The following is a 13,912-nucleotide window of genomic DNA, read 5'->3' as shown; positions in this document are numbered from 1 at the left end:
TCTCTGCTTGCCATTGAGGTTCCCAACTTAAGTCTGACCGAAAATACTAAGAACTACCTGCAATCTTGCATTCCAGTACTTACTGTATTTCTATTGGGGTGGTCGCTGTCTGTCTGCTTGAGTGTTGGACACGTCGAGCTACAGCCACCCAGCACACACTCCCGCACACACACACACACACACACACATACACGGGACACAGGACGTCGATACTGTTGTCGCCAAAATAAATACATATACCATCATATGTATACATATAGTATGTATGTCTGCATGCAACTAACCCTCGACTATAGAAAGTTAAGGCACGCCACCCAGACATTTGGCCGCCTGACTGAATAATCTGGCTATGAATGGCTGCATTTTTAGCTGCCGTGCCATTATGGTTTTCGCTGTTGTTGTTGGGTATTGGGGCACGTTGTCTGGCACAGACATATCCATTCAATTGGCCATGTTGCCAACTGCTCCCTTGAGTTTCCTAACACTGATCAAAAGGAACGGCGCATCGCTGCCTACCTCTTTCACCTTTTTTTGGGTGAACGGGGTACCGTACCAGAGGATAGGGTCGGTCGCGGCGGTAGCAGCCGCCTATTCCGCAGTAACGGCAGCTGTCGCACCCACTATCTATTTGTATATTTTTAGATTCTAGGTCTTCTTTCTTTTTTTCTCTAATAAGTTTTCTAATTTGCTCTCACATTTGCGTGTTCTTTTTTTTCTGTTTTGGAAACCATTAATTTTCTACCCAATTTGCAGAATCACTCACAATGAGTTAATTGAATTGTTGGTTCTAAGGCGTTCCTATGGCGCCAGCAGATTACAGACTATAACGGAACTAAAAGATAGAAGGTAGCAGAGCTCCAGCATAGTGTGGCCATTAAGATTTGCAAGAAACAAAACTTGCGAGAGGATACAAGTTCATATATACATATATCTTATGTTTATATATGGTTTATCTTCTAGACGTTGTAGATAGACAAAAATGGGAGATAATTTTTTTTAACTATTTAAATATCAAGTAATATTAATATTTATTTAATCAGTCTTTCGAACCTGATTCTTCCTCTCTGCCAATCATTAAACTCAGAAAAATTGACAATACATACCACATTTCGATACAATGTCGAAAAAGCAATAAGAGTGATTTCTGCTCTGATCCTTTTTTGAAACTGCACAAATTGTTAGGTAATTTTGAGGCAGAAACTATATACTTGTACTTTTGATGCAATATCTTCAAAAACAAACAAATTAGTTTAGAAAGAGTGATTGTTCCTTTGTAAACTATATAATCAAGGTAGGTGCAGCTAATGTGGTATAGGTATATATACATACATATATACAAATACCTGCCAAGTTTGGTATGCTAATCTAAAATTTCTCGAACGGTCATGGCAGTATTCATTCCGTCATGCTGATCATATAGGTAGGTATATACTTTTGCATATGAGATGAAGTCTGCCTTAGCCCCTTCTACATACTACTTACATCCTACAAGCAATCGGATTGAGCTTCGTTCGTCATGGCTATTTATGTGGTCCAACATGAATGAATGACAACGTTGGGTGTGGCTGGCCCAAGTCGCCTAACTTTGAACTACATTCTGAAATTTGCTTTTTATGTTTTTATTATGCTTGCTCTCTACGTTTTGGCAAAATTACAAATTAAATAGTAAAAGCAGGCATCAGACCCATCAGTCCATCCACACACACACACACACACACACACACACACACACACAGTAAATAAATGCATACATACATAGTACTTGCATATATGTAAGAAAATATGCATGTATGTATGTGTTTTCATATGTGGTTTAGTTATTTCAAAAAGTGTGTACTACAATGTTCAGAAATATTCATGCCGCAATTTGTTGCTGGCGGCAGCGCTGCAACTCGACGCTGCTCAGTCAACGGGACGACAGCGCGTCTTTATTATTGTTGTAGTTGTTGTTGTTGTTGCCGTTCCTGTTCAGCCCTTTATGCTGCGCTTAAGTCGCAGATGTGGTTGAGAAAAGTTTTGCACATTGACGGACGGACGGACGAACGGAACGGAACGGCTTGGTGGGGAAGTTTTGAAAGTTAAAAAAGTTGCGCTGCTACGGTCTTCGGTTTTTGGTTTCACTGACTGGCTTGCAATGTAATTGTTGTTGTTGTTGTTGTTTTTTTACTCTTTACGCTGATTCTTGCATTTTGGCTTTAACGTAGAAGGCCTTTTAACTAATTTAATATCTGGGTCTCTGCATAAAAATATTGCTTTATTATGCATTTTCGTTCGATCGATGTTGCAATCAAGTATGACCCCAAAATTATTTTCTAAAACCTTGCCGAAGCCCCATACCCTTCATTGCTTTAAGAACATATCATTTACGGGCCAGACTTTCTGCAACTGATTCCATATTTAGCCTCGCAGGTAAAAAGGGAATAGTACCGGCAAAACATATTTTGAATGGAGCCCTAAGTTATTGGAGCAGTTATAAAATATTGTCTAAGATGTTCAACACTTTAAACTATCTTTTCCAGACGATTTTAATAGACCAATTAAACATCCATTAAAAATTAAAAATACATTTTCGAAATGTTCATAAAAAATTGCTCTTTTAAGAAATCCGTTAAAAGATTTCTCTTTTATTACAGAAGGGAAAGAAGGGCCAACGTTCAGTCAGGTAACATTTAAACTATAAGTACATCTTTTAAAACATGTTTAAGAGTTATATTTGTAATCCTTTTGTGAAATTATATCGTCAATGAACTTACGTTTGTATATACATATACATATGTATGCATATACTGTGTAAGTATGTACATATATTTATTTAGCGTGGCCTAAAAGAAAACCGCAAAGGCACCAAACTTGTTTAAAACATGCACACACACACACACACACACACACACATAAGTGCATATGTATGTATATTGTAGATACAATGCATATGTATGTATGTATGTATGCACATACAAAAGTTTCACATTTTCGATTTTTGTGTTTTTTGCGCTAAAGTTATGATTTTTTAGCTTAATACTTGTTATCACTTTCTCGCACACACACACAGACACACACAACAAACACACGACCATCTATCTTTAGAGATGTGGATGGGGCGAGGGGCTTGAGCAAGAGATGCTGGCACGGTATTTGCGGCTGTACTGTTATGCAGAAATTTCACTGTGCAGTTGGTTTGTTGTTATTGCGGTTTACCGAGCAACTGTGCGTTTGGCTGTGTCTGTGTGTGACCGTGTAGGAGTTTAGACTTAATGAACTTTCACGCTGCTGCAACTTCGATGCTGCACATGCATACACACACACACACACACAAATACAAAAACACTTGCTCGCTCGCATAGAGCAGTGGGCGTCCTTGTCAGCTATTTACCGGTAGCCTCCCGGCAACAACAATAAATAAACCAACAACAACAAGAAGCACACGTTGATAGCTACGTGGGCGACGACGACGCACATTCAGGTAACTGTAACCTTAATCCCGGCCACTCTGACGGATTTACTTGCTGTTGGATGTTGGGGAATTTTTTTTTTTTTTTTATTTTGTTGGTCGATCGATAAAATAAAATTTTGTTCCACTGACACAAAAACAACAAAAATAAACAGAAACAACAACAATGCTGCACAGACTACACGTCACAGGCACTTGCTGCTGCGTCTCCGCACGCTTGCTCGCACTCTCTCATTCGGACTCCTTCGCTCATTCATCCCAGTTGTTGTTTGTGCTAAAGCTATTATTGCCATTAAATTTAGTTTGTTTTACAGTTACACCTTCGTCCCTATGCTTGTTCTGCCCTCCACATCAACACACACACACACACATACATACATATCACTACCATTCTTTCTGTTTCTGCTCTTCTGCTTTTGGCTGTTTGTTTGGTCTGCGCTTTGGCTTTTGCCAACATTTTATGCAGCACACACATGTATGTATGTATGTATGTATATATGTTTGTATGTATGTACTTATTTACTTTACTGTGTTGCGCTATTTTCAGTTCTATTTGATTATTTTGGTATCTATCTATGAAACAAGGAAAACAACGATTGCAATAGTAGCAGCAGCATCAAGCAAAAGTGCTTGTTTCAAAGAAATAGGAAATCGCTGCCGCTCCATCTCTTGCTGTTGTTGTTGTTTTTATGGATTTCCACTTATATTTTGCGTACGAATACACGACGAGTTTAACTGAATGGCATCTACTTTTTTTTACCTTTTTGGTTTACGCGCGTTACCGTTAATCCATGACTTTGACTTCGACGCAGTCTGCACTGATTAGAAATTGTCTATTATTGAGCTAGACTTATTGGTTTAAATGCCATTGTTATGCTGCTGCGCGCGCCTTCACCTAAAATGCAAATTTAGCCAGTCCACTTTTCAAAAAATATCGAATTAACGCAACGACTCTTCATGGATGGTTTGGTTGTTGTTGGTGAGACGCGCAACAACAACATTAAGTCATAATCCCCACTCAACACGAACCGCGCGCAAAGCAAGCTTTTCTGGCACTAAATTAAGCATTCCTACTGATTAGACTTGGACCGCGTCGACCGTACTGTGCAGTGTGCGGTGATGGTTCGGAAAATCATCGACGCTGTGAAAATATCGATATATACCAAATATCGATGGCATTCACGCTCATATTATGGATACAAGTAAGAGGTAAGCAAAATTATTACTAGCGCCACCTGTTGACAGATAGATAATTGTATACCTTCGTTTTACCATTAACATTCATGGTAACTGCCTAGTTGTCCTAAGCAAAATAAAATTATTTAATGACTTATATAATAACATATTTAATGGCTGGTTATACCTCATTGAATGATGAAATTTCTTGCCAGTTTAATCCAATCCCCTAATTTAAGATTTTGTTTTTCTTAAATTTAAAACCTTTATTTTGTTATATGTATGTCAACATTCTCAATACTTTATACAGAATCTAAAAAATATTACAATAATATATACTTGTAAGACGTTCGACCCAAAAATATAAATAAAATGGGGAAACTTAATTCGAATTAATAGCGAATTATTTTAATTACCGAAGACGTCATTTCATTTGTAGGAAAATAATTCTGTTAGGATAGAGGAGAAAATACATTATAATGCGAACACAAAACCCAAAAAAGATTGCCCGAAGCAAAGCACCAGAAAAGTTAACCATCTGAACTTTTCCGTTAATGGGGTCTACATTGCTAATAATCAACTTATGAAGATAAACGGGACAAGGGACAGCTCTAAGGATTACTTATGACGGCGGCATACTAGAGACGCGTACGGATATTTAGTTGCATAAGAATTGTTGAATCCTTTCCGCCAACGTTTAAGTATTCCCATAGCCATAGTTACAGTAATTGAGATGTAAAGTTTAAGTTGAATTTTGGATCAAAAAGTGTCCCAATTGTCAATTGCTTAAGTCCAATACACCGTAAAGAATTACAACAAACACAAATGTATTAATTTAAAAAAAAAAGTTCCCGGTTAACGAGGCCCATACAGGTGCAGGTCAATATAAAAAAGAGCAAAATAAATAAATAAAATGTGTCGCAAGCCACTGAATCAAAAGAATCACTATTAAAAAAATATATTTAAAAAATAAGAACATAAACTTCAGAAAAACTACATGTTACCTTAACGAACAAAACTATAATGACTATAGTCGAGTTGTTCCTTTGAATTTATACTTTTCCAGATCAGCTAAAAAAAATTCGTGCAACGACTACTTGACAAAATCAACCCTGCAGCCAGCATTGTCGATAATAGCATGTTCTAAGGTATCGATAGTTGCACTTGATTTTCAGCTCTTACCACCGCCTCGTATTGAATTGCATTTCGGGGGCAAAATGTGGAAAACTTTATTAATTGCCTTGGTTTTAGCCACACATAATTGCAATGCTGTACTCGAAACGGATGCAAATACTTTGGTTCTACTTGATAATCTAGCCATACGCGAGACTCACTCGCTTTTCTTTAAATCATTGCATGGTAAGTGACAGAGACAGCGGCGCCGGCAGAAAAGGTCTGTGATGTGACGTGTACAAAATGAATTTTCAGATCGCGGCTTTAAAATCACATACAAGTTAGCCGATGATGCCGGCCTTTTGCTCTCCCGCTATGGCGAATATCTGTACAAGAATGTTATCATCTTTGCGCCCAGCGTCGTAGAGTTTGGCGGTGACGTCAGTGTGGAGCGCTTGTCACAGTTCGTCGACGATGGCGGCAATGTGTTAGTGGCTGGTAGCGAAAAATCGGGCGATGCCTTGCGTGAATTTGCCTCCGAGTGTGGGTTTGAATTGGACGAAGAGAATGCAGCGGTGATTGATCATTTGCACTACGATGTGAGCGATGCAGGAGCCCATACCACCATCTTGACCTCGGCACAGAACTTAATTGATGCGGCTACTATTGTTGGAAAACAGAATCGCAATCAGGACGCTGCTCCTCTGCTATATCGTGGGACTGGACTCATTGCAGACAAGGAGAATCCGTTGGTGCTCAAATTGCTTACGGCCGAGAGTAGCGCATATAGCTACAATCCCGATGCGACCACTGTCAGCGAGTACCCACATGCAGTGGGCCGTGGCACGCTGCTAATTGCCGCACTCCAGGCACGGAACAATGCACGTGTGGTATTTTCCGGTTCGTTGCACTTTTTCGCCGACGAGGCGTTCACTACGGCGGTTCAGTATGCCCAAAGCGGCGTCTTTCACAAACAGTCTGGCAATCGGGCCGTTGCTGAGGCTATTAGCCAGTGGGTATTCGGAGAAAGTGGACGTTTGCGTGTCGCATCAGTGCAGCACAACAAGGAAGGCGAACGCAATCCTCCTGAACAGGCATACACCATTACCGATCCCGTTGTATACACAATTGGCATTGAGGAGCTGGTGCAGGATACGTGGCAACCATTCAAGGCCAACGATATACAGCTAGAATTTGTGCGAATTGATCCTTTTGTGCGTACATTCCTTAAACAGAAATCGAACGGCTTGTATGAAGCCAAATTCAAGATTCCCGATGTCTACGGCGTTTATCAGTTCAAAGTGAACTATGACCGCGTCGGCTACACGCATCTCTACAGCACAACACAGGTCTCGGTCCGCCCATTGGAACACACACAGTACGAACGCTTTATTCCAAGCGCCTTCCCATATTATACCAGCGCATTTTCAATGATGATTGGCGTGTTTGTGTTCTCCTTTGTATTCCTGCACTTCAAGGATGAGGCCACCAGCGCGGGCAAGCCAAATAAAGACGATAAGAAGACGCAATAGAATATAAAATTTTTTGTGTACACAACACATCATTTGAAATAGCATCAATAAAGTCGTTTGATATATCAAATAGCAGTTTGCATTTTTACACCCTCTATTGAAGAGCTGACTTCACAAATTTTCTGTATGTATTTATTTATTTGTAAATATCGCAATATAACATCTATATAGCCATGATCATCTGTCCATTTCTAAAAACAATCAGATGTTACAATTTATATTCCAAAGAGTTTATAAAAAGAGGTTGATTGTTATAAGCTGATAAATAAAAACGCTGAGAACAACTGCAAGCATGAAATGAATTCTTATTTATATATACTTTTTGAACAAATAAGGTACTAGTATAAATGCCGCCTTTTAAGTTATTGATATCGATTGTTATTATTTCGATTGCAGCACTGGGCAAAGAAGTGGCCAGATATTTGTCGTTGTAGACAATGATTATATTTGTTGTTACGAGTAGCCCCATACACAGGGTTAATTTCAAGAAAAGCTTTAATTATCTTTTGAAAACGACATTCGAGTGCTTTTATGCAGTTGTCTAAAGTTTCAAACAGTTCCTCATACTTTAAAAGAAGCAACACCCACAAGTGGCAGCGCCAGCAAATAGTTCACCCACTAGATATCGTTATCGTTTCTGACGCGCTCATTGTGAAACTTTTTCTCACGGGGAGCAGTTGTGTTCTAGAGAGTTCATAAATACGTAAATAATTGTAAACTTTTTCGCTTAATTAAGTGAACGGTGAGTGATTTTATTACATATAATTCTTATATGTTTAAGTGCGTTTTGGTGAAAATTGGTGAAAGCTTGGTTGATGTTCTACTTGTGTCTTGGTTGAAAAAAAAAAATTGTTTTCATTTTGTGTTGTGGTGCTCCGCCGGCCGCCAGCGGAGCACCAACTTTTTTTTAATGGATACACACAAAGCGCGACGGCGAAGACTTCGTTTTGTACGAATCGATGTGCACGGGCATAGGTATTGTTGTACAGTGTGGTGTGGTGTACTTTTAGATTTGGGGTACAACTTTTTGTGTGAGTTGAATTTTCAAGATGGCGGACGTTAGGAAAAAACAATAACAATTGCAAATGTTTATAAATTTGCCATGGTGTTTTTGACTTCTTGTGTTTGTATTAGTAAAAAAAAAAGGCGCGTAAATATTTACGTTGATTACAAATGTATTTTTTCATAAATTTTTTGGAGCTTCTGGGGGCTTATGTTTTTTTTATTTGTAGCGCAATTGTGTGAGTGTGTCTATTCGCACACACACATAAATCAATTGTGACACATGCGCAACACCGTGCACACACATCCATAAAGATTGTACATGTATGGATTTTATATACATGTACATTTTTCTAGTTACTTTGTCATCCAAAGCAAAGGAGTTGCAGCGACTTTTACCTTTCCTAAACATACACACACATGCATATTCTACTTGCCAAGAATACAAGCTTGCATTGTAGTGTGTACGTGTTTGTCATATTACATCATCTTCTAAAAATTATTTGGCAAAAGTTATGCCAGTATATGTATGCTTGTATGTATGTAGAGCAGAGCTACAGTTGCTCCCTCTTCTTGTGCAGCTTCTGTGTGTGAATGTATGTATGTGTATGTGTGTTTGAGTTTTGCTGTCTGCCTGTCTGTCTGTGCGCGCGTAATTTAAGCGACGCAATTTGTTTTTGGTTTTTGGCTAATCGCTTTGATACTGTTCGCTCCCTCTCTTGCTCTCGCTCTCTCCTTTGAACTATCATTGCATTCATACTTATGGTGCATTGTTAAAAGTTTTTGGTGCATGATGCTATCTCGTTCCGGCATTTACCTACTAAATGGATGGCATTAGCCTCTTGATCATAACATAACTGTTAAATGTAAATATGTCCGTTTTTATATGCTTTATATATCAATGTGTGTGTGTGTGCGTGTGTATTTACTGTCGATCACTTCACTCCCCATACTCCCCTAGAAAGTCTAGCGCACATTTTCCGCTACAGTTGTCAGCGTCAGCTGAGACGAGGCAGCTGAGACCAAAAACTACAACTCATTACTTCAACTTGATTGATTCTGCGTAACTGCGAACGTTCAAGTGGCGAGAAGAAACAAAACACACACATAAAAAGAAAAAGAAAGGTAAGGCTGAAAAAAAAGCTATTCATGCCTTATAAAATATGCAGCATCACAATGGGGCGCTCAAGTACCACTTGAGATGTGCGGTGGCTGCTGCTTCTGCTGCAGTGCGCCAGTCAGCCGGCAGCCCACATACAGCGTCTATTGAATGAGCACGAACAAGACCAAGACGACGACAATGTGGCACAGTGGTTCGAAAAAAGTCTGATGTACAATTCATTTACTATTCTCTACAGCGACCAGTGCTGAGATTTCTGCGAAAGCACAGTCTTTTACTTATCCCGAATAATTAAAGCTTTACAGCTATTTGATAGGTAGCTGCCGAACCTCAACAATTTTTTTTCTACATACACCAATCTCACAACAACAAAAATTGTAATTTGTAGAGAACTATCAGGTCTATAAATACGGGTGTTTAAAAAGCCTGGGATATAGTACATGTCATATTACGAGAAATGACGAAAATGAACCGCCATAGATGAATCAATGCAAATCTCTTCAGCCGTCAGACTTTTTGAAAGCTCAACACTCATTGAAATGATGATGATCGTATAGCTCTCCAATGACATCTTTTTACACCCAAACATCAAAAATATATGCTGTCTAAAGCAATGATTTTTGTTTTTGAAACGCATGTTTCTACCTCGCTTAGAGTGGCGAAAAGTATTCAAAAGCTAGTTCCAAATCTATAGAAAAAGGCCATTTTCGATATCAAGTAATTCCTGTATTTTTAAAAATGAAATCAGATTTGAATGTTGGACCACGGTGCATTATCGTTGCCAGCTGTAAGTGAAGTGGGTAGTCTAGTGTTCCAAGAAAGCCAATGCTGCTGCCTAAAGAAACACACGAGCGCACGAACAAAAGGGAAATTTTAACCCTCGCCTCGTCGTTGCTCTGCTGGCTTGGCGCTAACCTTGGCTTGCCGTCTCGAAGGTTTCGCATGAGCTGCAATGCCAAGTTCCATCAGTTGGCCGCTGGCCCTTAACGCGGCGGGTCGCGCCGTGTGCGCGCCCGCTCGCTTCTAAATTCAGGACTAATTATTATTTTTATTTGACTTTGCAGCATTTAACAAGCTAAGAAAATGGCACGTACCAAGCAGACCGCTCGTAAGTCCACCGGAGGTAAGGCTCCGCGTAAGCAGTTGGCCACCAAGGCTGCCCGTAAATCGGCGCCCTCCACTGGTGGCGTAAAGAAGCCCCATCGTTATCGTCCCGGAACTGTGGCCCTGCGTGAAATCCGTCGTTACCAAAAGTCCACTGAGCTGCTGATCCGCAAGTTGCCCTTCCAGCGGCTGGTTCGTGAAATTGCACAGGATTTCAAGACCGATTTGCGTTTCCAGTCTGCCGCCATCGGCGCTCTCCAGGTGAGTTAAAAAATATAACTTAATACATTATATTTCCCAAGGGACAGTTACTTGTGAATATAGTAGTTGTTTCATATGTTTGTGATTAAAAACCGAGAAAGCTTTATACATATATGGGTTCGAATGGAGACATAATTTTCACATATTTCGGAACAGGAAATTGAGACTAGAAAACGAATTTAGAGTCTAAATAGCTTGGCGATTCCTTCCTTTAGCTTGTAGGGAATTATGAAATAATATGAAATAAGGGGGGAACTCTTATGAAATAAAAAGTTCAACAGCAAATAATGGAATTGAAAATTTAGTAAAAATGTTAAAATTTAAACAAAATTTCTTCCCATTCAAATACCCATAGGGGTGGAAAGAAAGTTTATTTTTATTTAGGCATGAAAAGTATAGCTATCTCCTTTCCTTAACTATACTTCTGAATGGAGTATTGCTGAACGTAAAAGGTACAGAATTGTTTGTCCAAATAAGTGTATTCTTGACGTTGTATAAAAAAAAATGTTACCATACATCGAAATATAATAGAATGTAATAAATTTTTAACTGGCGATTTACATCAGTCCGTGAATCCACGTAACTAGAATTATCAAGGTGCTTCGGGGCTAAGCTTGCTAAACGTTTTCCCCCCTTAGAAAGTTTACATATGGATTGGGTAGTGGTGGCTATCGGAGTGCTTGTTTTGTCTCAAGTATTGTTATTCTTACTAATTGTTTCATTCTTTCTTTTTCTCTCGTTCGCGTTTTAGGAAGCTTCGGAGGCCTACTTGGTCGGCCTATTCGAGGACACCAACTTGTGCGCCATTCATGCCAAGCGTGTGACCATCATGCCAAAGGATATTCAATTGGCACGTCGCATTCGCGGTGAGCGTGCTTAAGCGCGTTTGTTTTGGAAGGCGGTGTCACAACTTCGGCACCCACAACAAACACAACAACAACAACCACACAAGCGACAGCAGCATCAACAACAACGATGCCAGTCCAACATTGGCAGCTGTTACAAGAACATTTCATTTATTAAATATTTCACAAACAACAAACAAAGTATCAACAACAACAAACATATACATGGCCTACAATTTCGGTTTAAAATACTTACATATGTAGGGAGGAGCCGTATTTGACAGACAAGTATATATACACACAACATGATTATTACATATAATTTAAATTTTAAGCAAAAAAATAAAAACAAAAAACAGACACACACACTTAAACACAAGAAACAACAAATAACAAAAAAGCAAAAACAAAAACCACATCAAATTTGAATAATCTGGCAGACAACAAAACGAAAACAAACACAAAAAATTGTAACTGTAATGCATTGTATCTTAAACATAATCTAAAGAATATTGTAATTCTTATTATTATTATTAATTACTGCTATTATTAATTGCTATATTATGTATAACTAGTTGATAAGTGACGCGACCCGGCCCATTTATGTGCACTCTCCATCCATCGCACACATCGCTTGCGCGTGTCACGCGTGTCGTTGTCTGTCATCACGCCGCCGTTCTAACACCGCCCCAAACTCCAACTCCATCAACAGCCGCAGCGTCCAGCCGCTTCGGCGACTCGCACGCAAGTTCCCAGTCCCAGCGGCTAACTCCAACAACATCACTATATAAATCGATATGCCTAGCCAAATGAAGCCGCTGGCTAGCGGAATCCGCCGTGCAAACTCCATCCCAGCAATAACATCTGTGGCGAGTGCGTGCGTCTTGCCTCAATGGGCGGTTGGACGTTGTGGGTGTGGCAAGCGGCGGAGCGGTCGACAGTCACGAGCAATCGAGCACTTGCAGTGCGATTCGGGCTGGGCGGTATTATAAAAAGCAAAAACTACATAAAACTGATGACCGAATTGAGTACACTTTTTATGCAGGACCGAAAATAAAATTTAAAATGATTACATCTTATATATGCAGAATATATACAAATATATATATTCTTAAATACATGTAGTATATATAATATAAATATTATTTTTATTTCATTGTCTCTTACTAACCTTAAATATTACAATTATCATTAATTTTGGAAAAACATCGACCTTAATGGAAAGCACGATGAAGATTTCGCGATCTCCCCAATAAGTTGACGGTCAGTGGCACAATGGTTTGGGGGAAGCATCACCAACTCCCCACACCCCACGTCACTTCCCGCCTTCAAAGCTGTTTGAATAAGTTCTAGAATTACATGCATTTTATACGTTTAGGCAAAAAAATAAAACAAAACAAAAAACATAAAAAACCAAGATGATAAAAGAAAACCCTAAAGGATTAAATGCAAAATTGAATGAAAAAAAAAAAACAAACAAAACAATATCAAAACATCCGAGAAAGTGAAATCATATTACATGTTGATTTCTCTTGCAGACATAAAAATATTAAACAATTATATATACGTGTACAAGATATACAACAATATAAATCTAAAACTATATAAATACTGTACGAAAACATACTTATATGTAATTTAAATAGTCCATAAACAGAAACATGACCCATTGGAAAACCCACGCAAAAAAGGCCACTGAGAAAGAAAATCATTTCCACAGTAAATCAAAAGTCCAACAACAAAATTCAATAAACGGTTTTTTCTAGAGAAGAAACCAAAAACAAGGCAATTGTGCTTTTTACTCAGAATAGAAACACAATTCCCTAAATATAAATCAGCATAGTCGATGTGGAGGTGGGGGATTACAATAACATTAAGCTTCTTAGCATCGTCTTTGGATTTCTTTCATTTAAAATTCATAAGAAATTGGCTTTAGATCTAAATTTTCTTTGCTTGAAAAATTCGATCTCTAAATGGGGGAAAACAAGAATTAAATTATTCTTAGTCAATAATTTCTTTTGAATAATTTGTGAACATCATAAATCGGGATTTTTATATCACTGTTATGCCTTTGCCATCACTCAAACGTAATTCTGTGACTTGTCCGTACTTGTCACAAACTGACAAGTGCGCTCGTCGCTAAGTGTCAACGGCTCTATTTCAATACCGGTGCTGTCCTGAAACGTATCGGGGTGAGTCTGTAACAAAAGGAGGCACAAATACAAAGCGGGGTCCTTTAAAAACATTTGACAGCAGTGCAAGAGTCGTTCTGAATTTGTCTGCGGGAACATGGCTCGTCATTTGGGCGGAA

The 13,912-nt window shown here is 38.9% G+C and overlaps 3 protein-coding genes across 5 annotated transcripts in view; 2 read left to right on the top strand and 1 right to left on the bottom strand.

The window, feature by feature from the left end:
• The window catches only part of LOC115628695 (sn1-specific diacylglycerol lipase alpha), a 29,819-nt gene extending 25,347 nt beyond the window's left edge, over window positions 1-4,472 (bottom strand). For all 3 annotated transcript variants that reach the window (XR_003995828.1, XM_030524873.1, XM_030524874.1), the window contains exon 1: window positions 4,209-4,472. The gene's annotated coding sequence lies outside the window, so the exon portion shown is untranslated. The remainder of the gene's footprint in view (window positions 1-4,208) is intronic.
• A 1,326-nt stretch (window positions 4,473-5,798) lies between these two features.
• LOC115628693 (dolichyl-diphosphooligosaccharide--protein glycosyltransferase 48 kDa subunit) lies at window positions 5,799-7,341 on the top strand. Its single transcript, XM_030524870.1, has 2 exons — window positions 5,799-5,983; window positions 6,053-7,341. Exons 1-2 carry the CDS (start codon window positions 5,842-5,844, stop codon window positions 7,267-7,269), a joined length of 1,359 nt encoding a protein of 452 aa, XP_030380730.1. The 5' UTR covers window positions 5,799-5,841; the 3' UTR covers window positions 7,270-7,341.
• Window positions 7,342-7,887: 546 nt separating this feature from the next.
• On the top strand, window positions 7,888-13,385 carry LOC115628683 (histone H3.3). Its single transcript, XM_030524857.1, has 3 exons — window positions 7,888-8,011; window positions 10,456-10,756; window positions 11,508-13,385. Exons 2-3 carry the CDS (start codon window positions 10,475-10,477, stop codon window positions 11,634-11,636), a joined length of 411 nt encoding a protein of 136 aa, XP_030380717.1. The 5' UTR covers window positions 7,888-8,011; window positions 10,456-10,474; the 3' UTR covers window positions 11,637-13,385.
• The last annotated feature ends 527 nt before the right edge of the window (window positions 13,386-13,912 follow it).

This window comes from Scaptodrosophila lebanonensis, unplaced genomic scaffold (genome assembly GCF_003285725.1).
Source record: "Scaptodrosophila lebanonensis strain 11010-0011.00,11010-0021.00 unplaced genomic scaffold, SlebRS2 tig00000123-arrow-arrow-pilon, whole genome shotgun sequence".
Lineage (NCBI taxonomy): Eukaryota > Metazoa > Arthropoda > Insecta > Diptera > Drosophilidae > Scaptodrosophila > Scaptodrosophila lebanonensis.
The sequence above is the reverse complement of the archived record's forward strand: the minus strand, read 5'-3'. Positions and strand labels throughout refer to the sequence as shown.

What these genes read in the sequence shown, in the direction of transcription:
- LOC115628693 (XM_030524870.1), top strand. Translation starts at nt 5,842, where the DNA reads ATGTGGAAAACTTTATTAATTGCCTTGGTTTTAGCCACACATAATTGC. An exon ending in TTTCTTTAAATCATTGCATG is followed by an intron (nt 5,984 to 6,052) that starts GTAAGTGACAGA and finishes ATGAATTTTCAG; the next exon opens with ATCGCGGCTTTAAAATCACA.
- LOC115628683 (XM_030524857.1), top strand. Translation starts at nt 10,475, where the DNA reads ATGGCACGTACCAAGCAGACCGCTCGTAAGTCCACCGGAGGTAAGGCT. An exon ending in CCGCCATCGGCGCTCTCCAG is followed by an intron (nt 10,757 to 11,507) that starts GTGAGTTAAAAA and finishes TTCGCGTTTTAG; the next exon opens with GAAGCTTCGGAGGCCTACTT.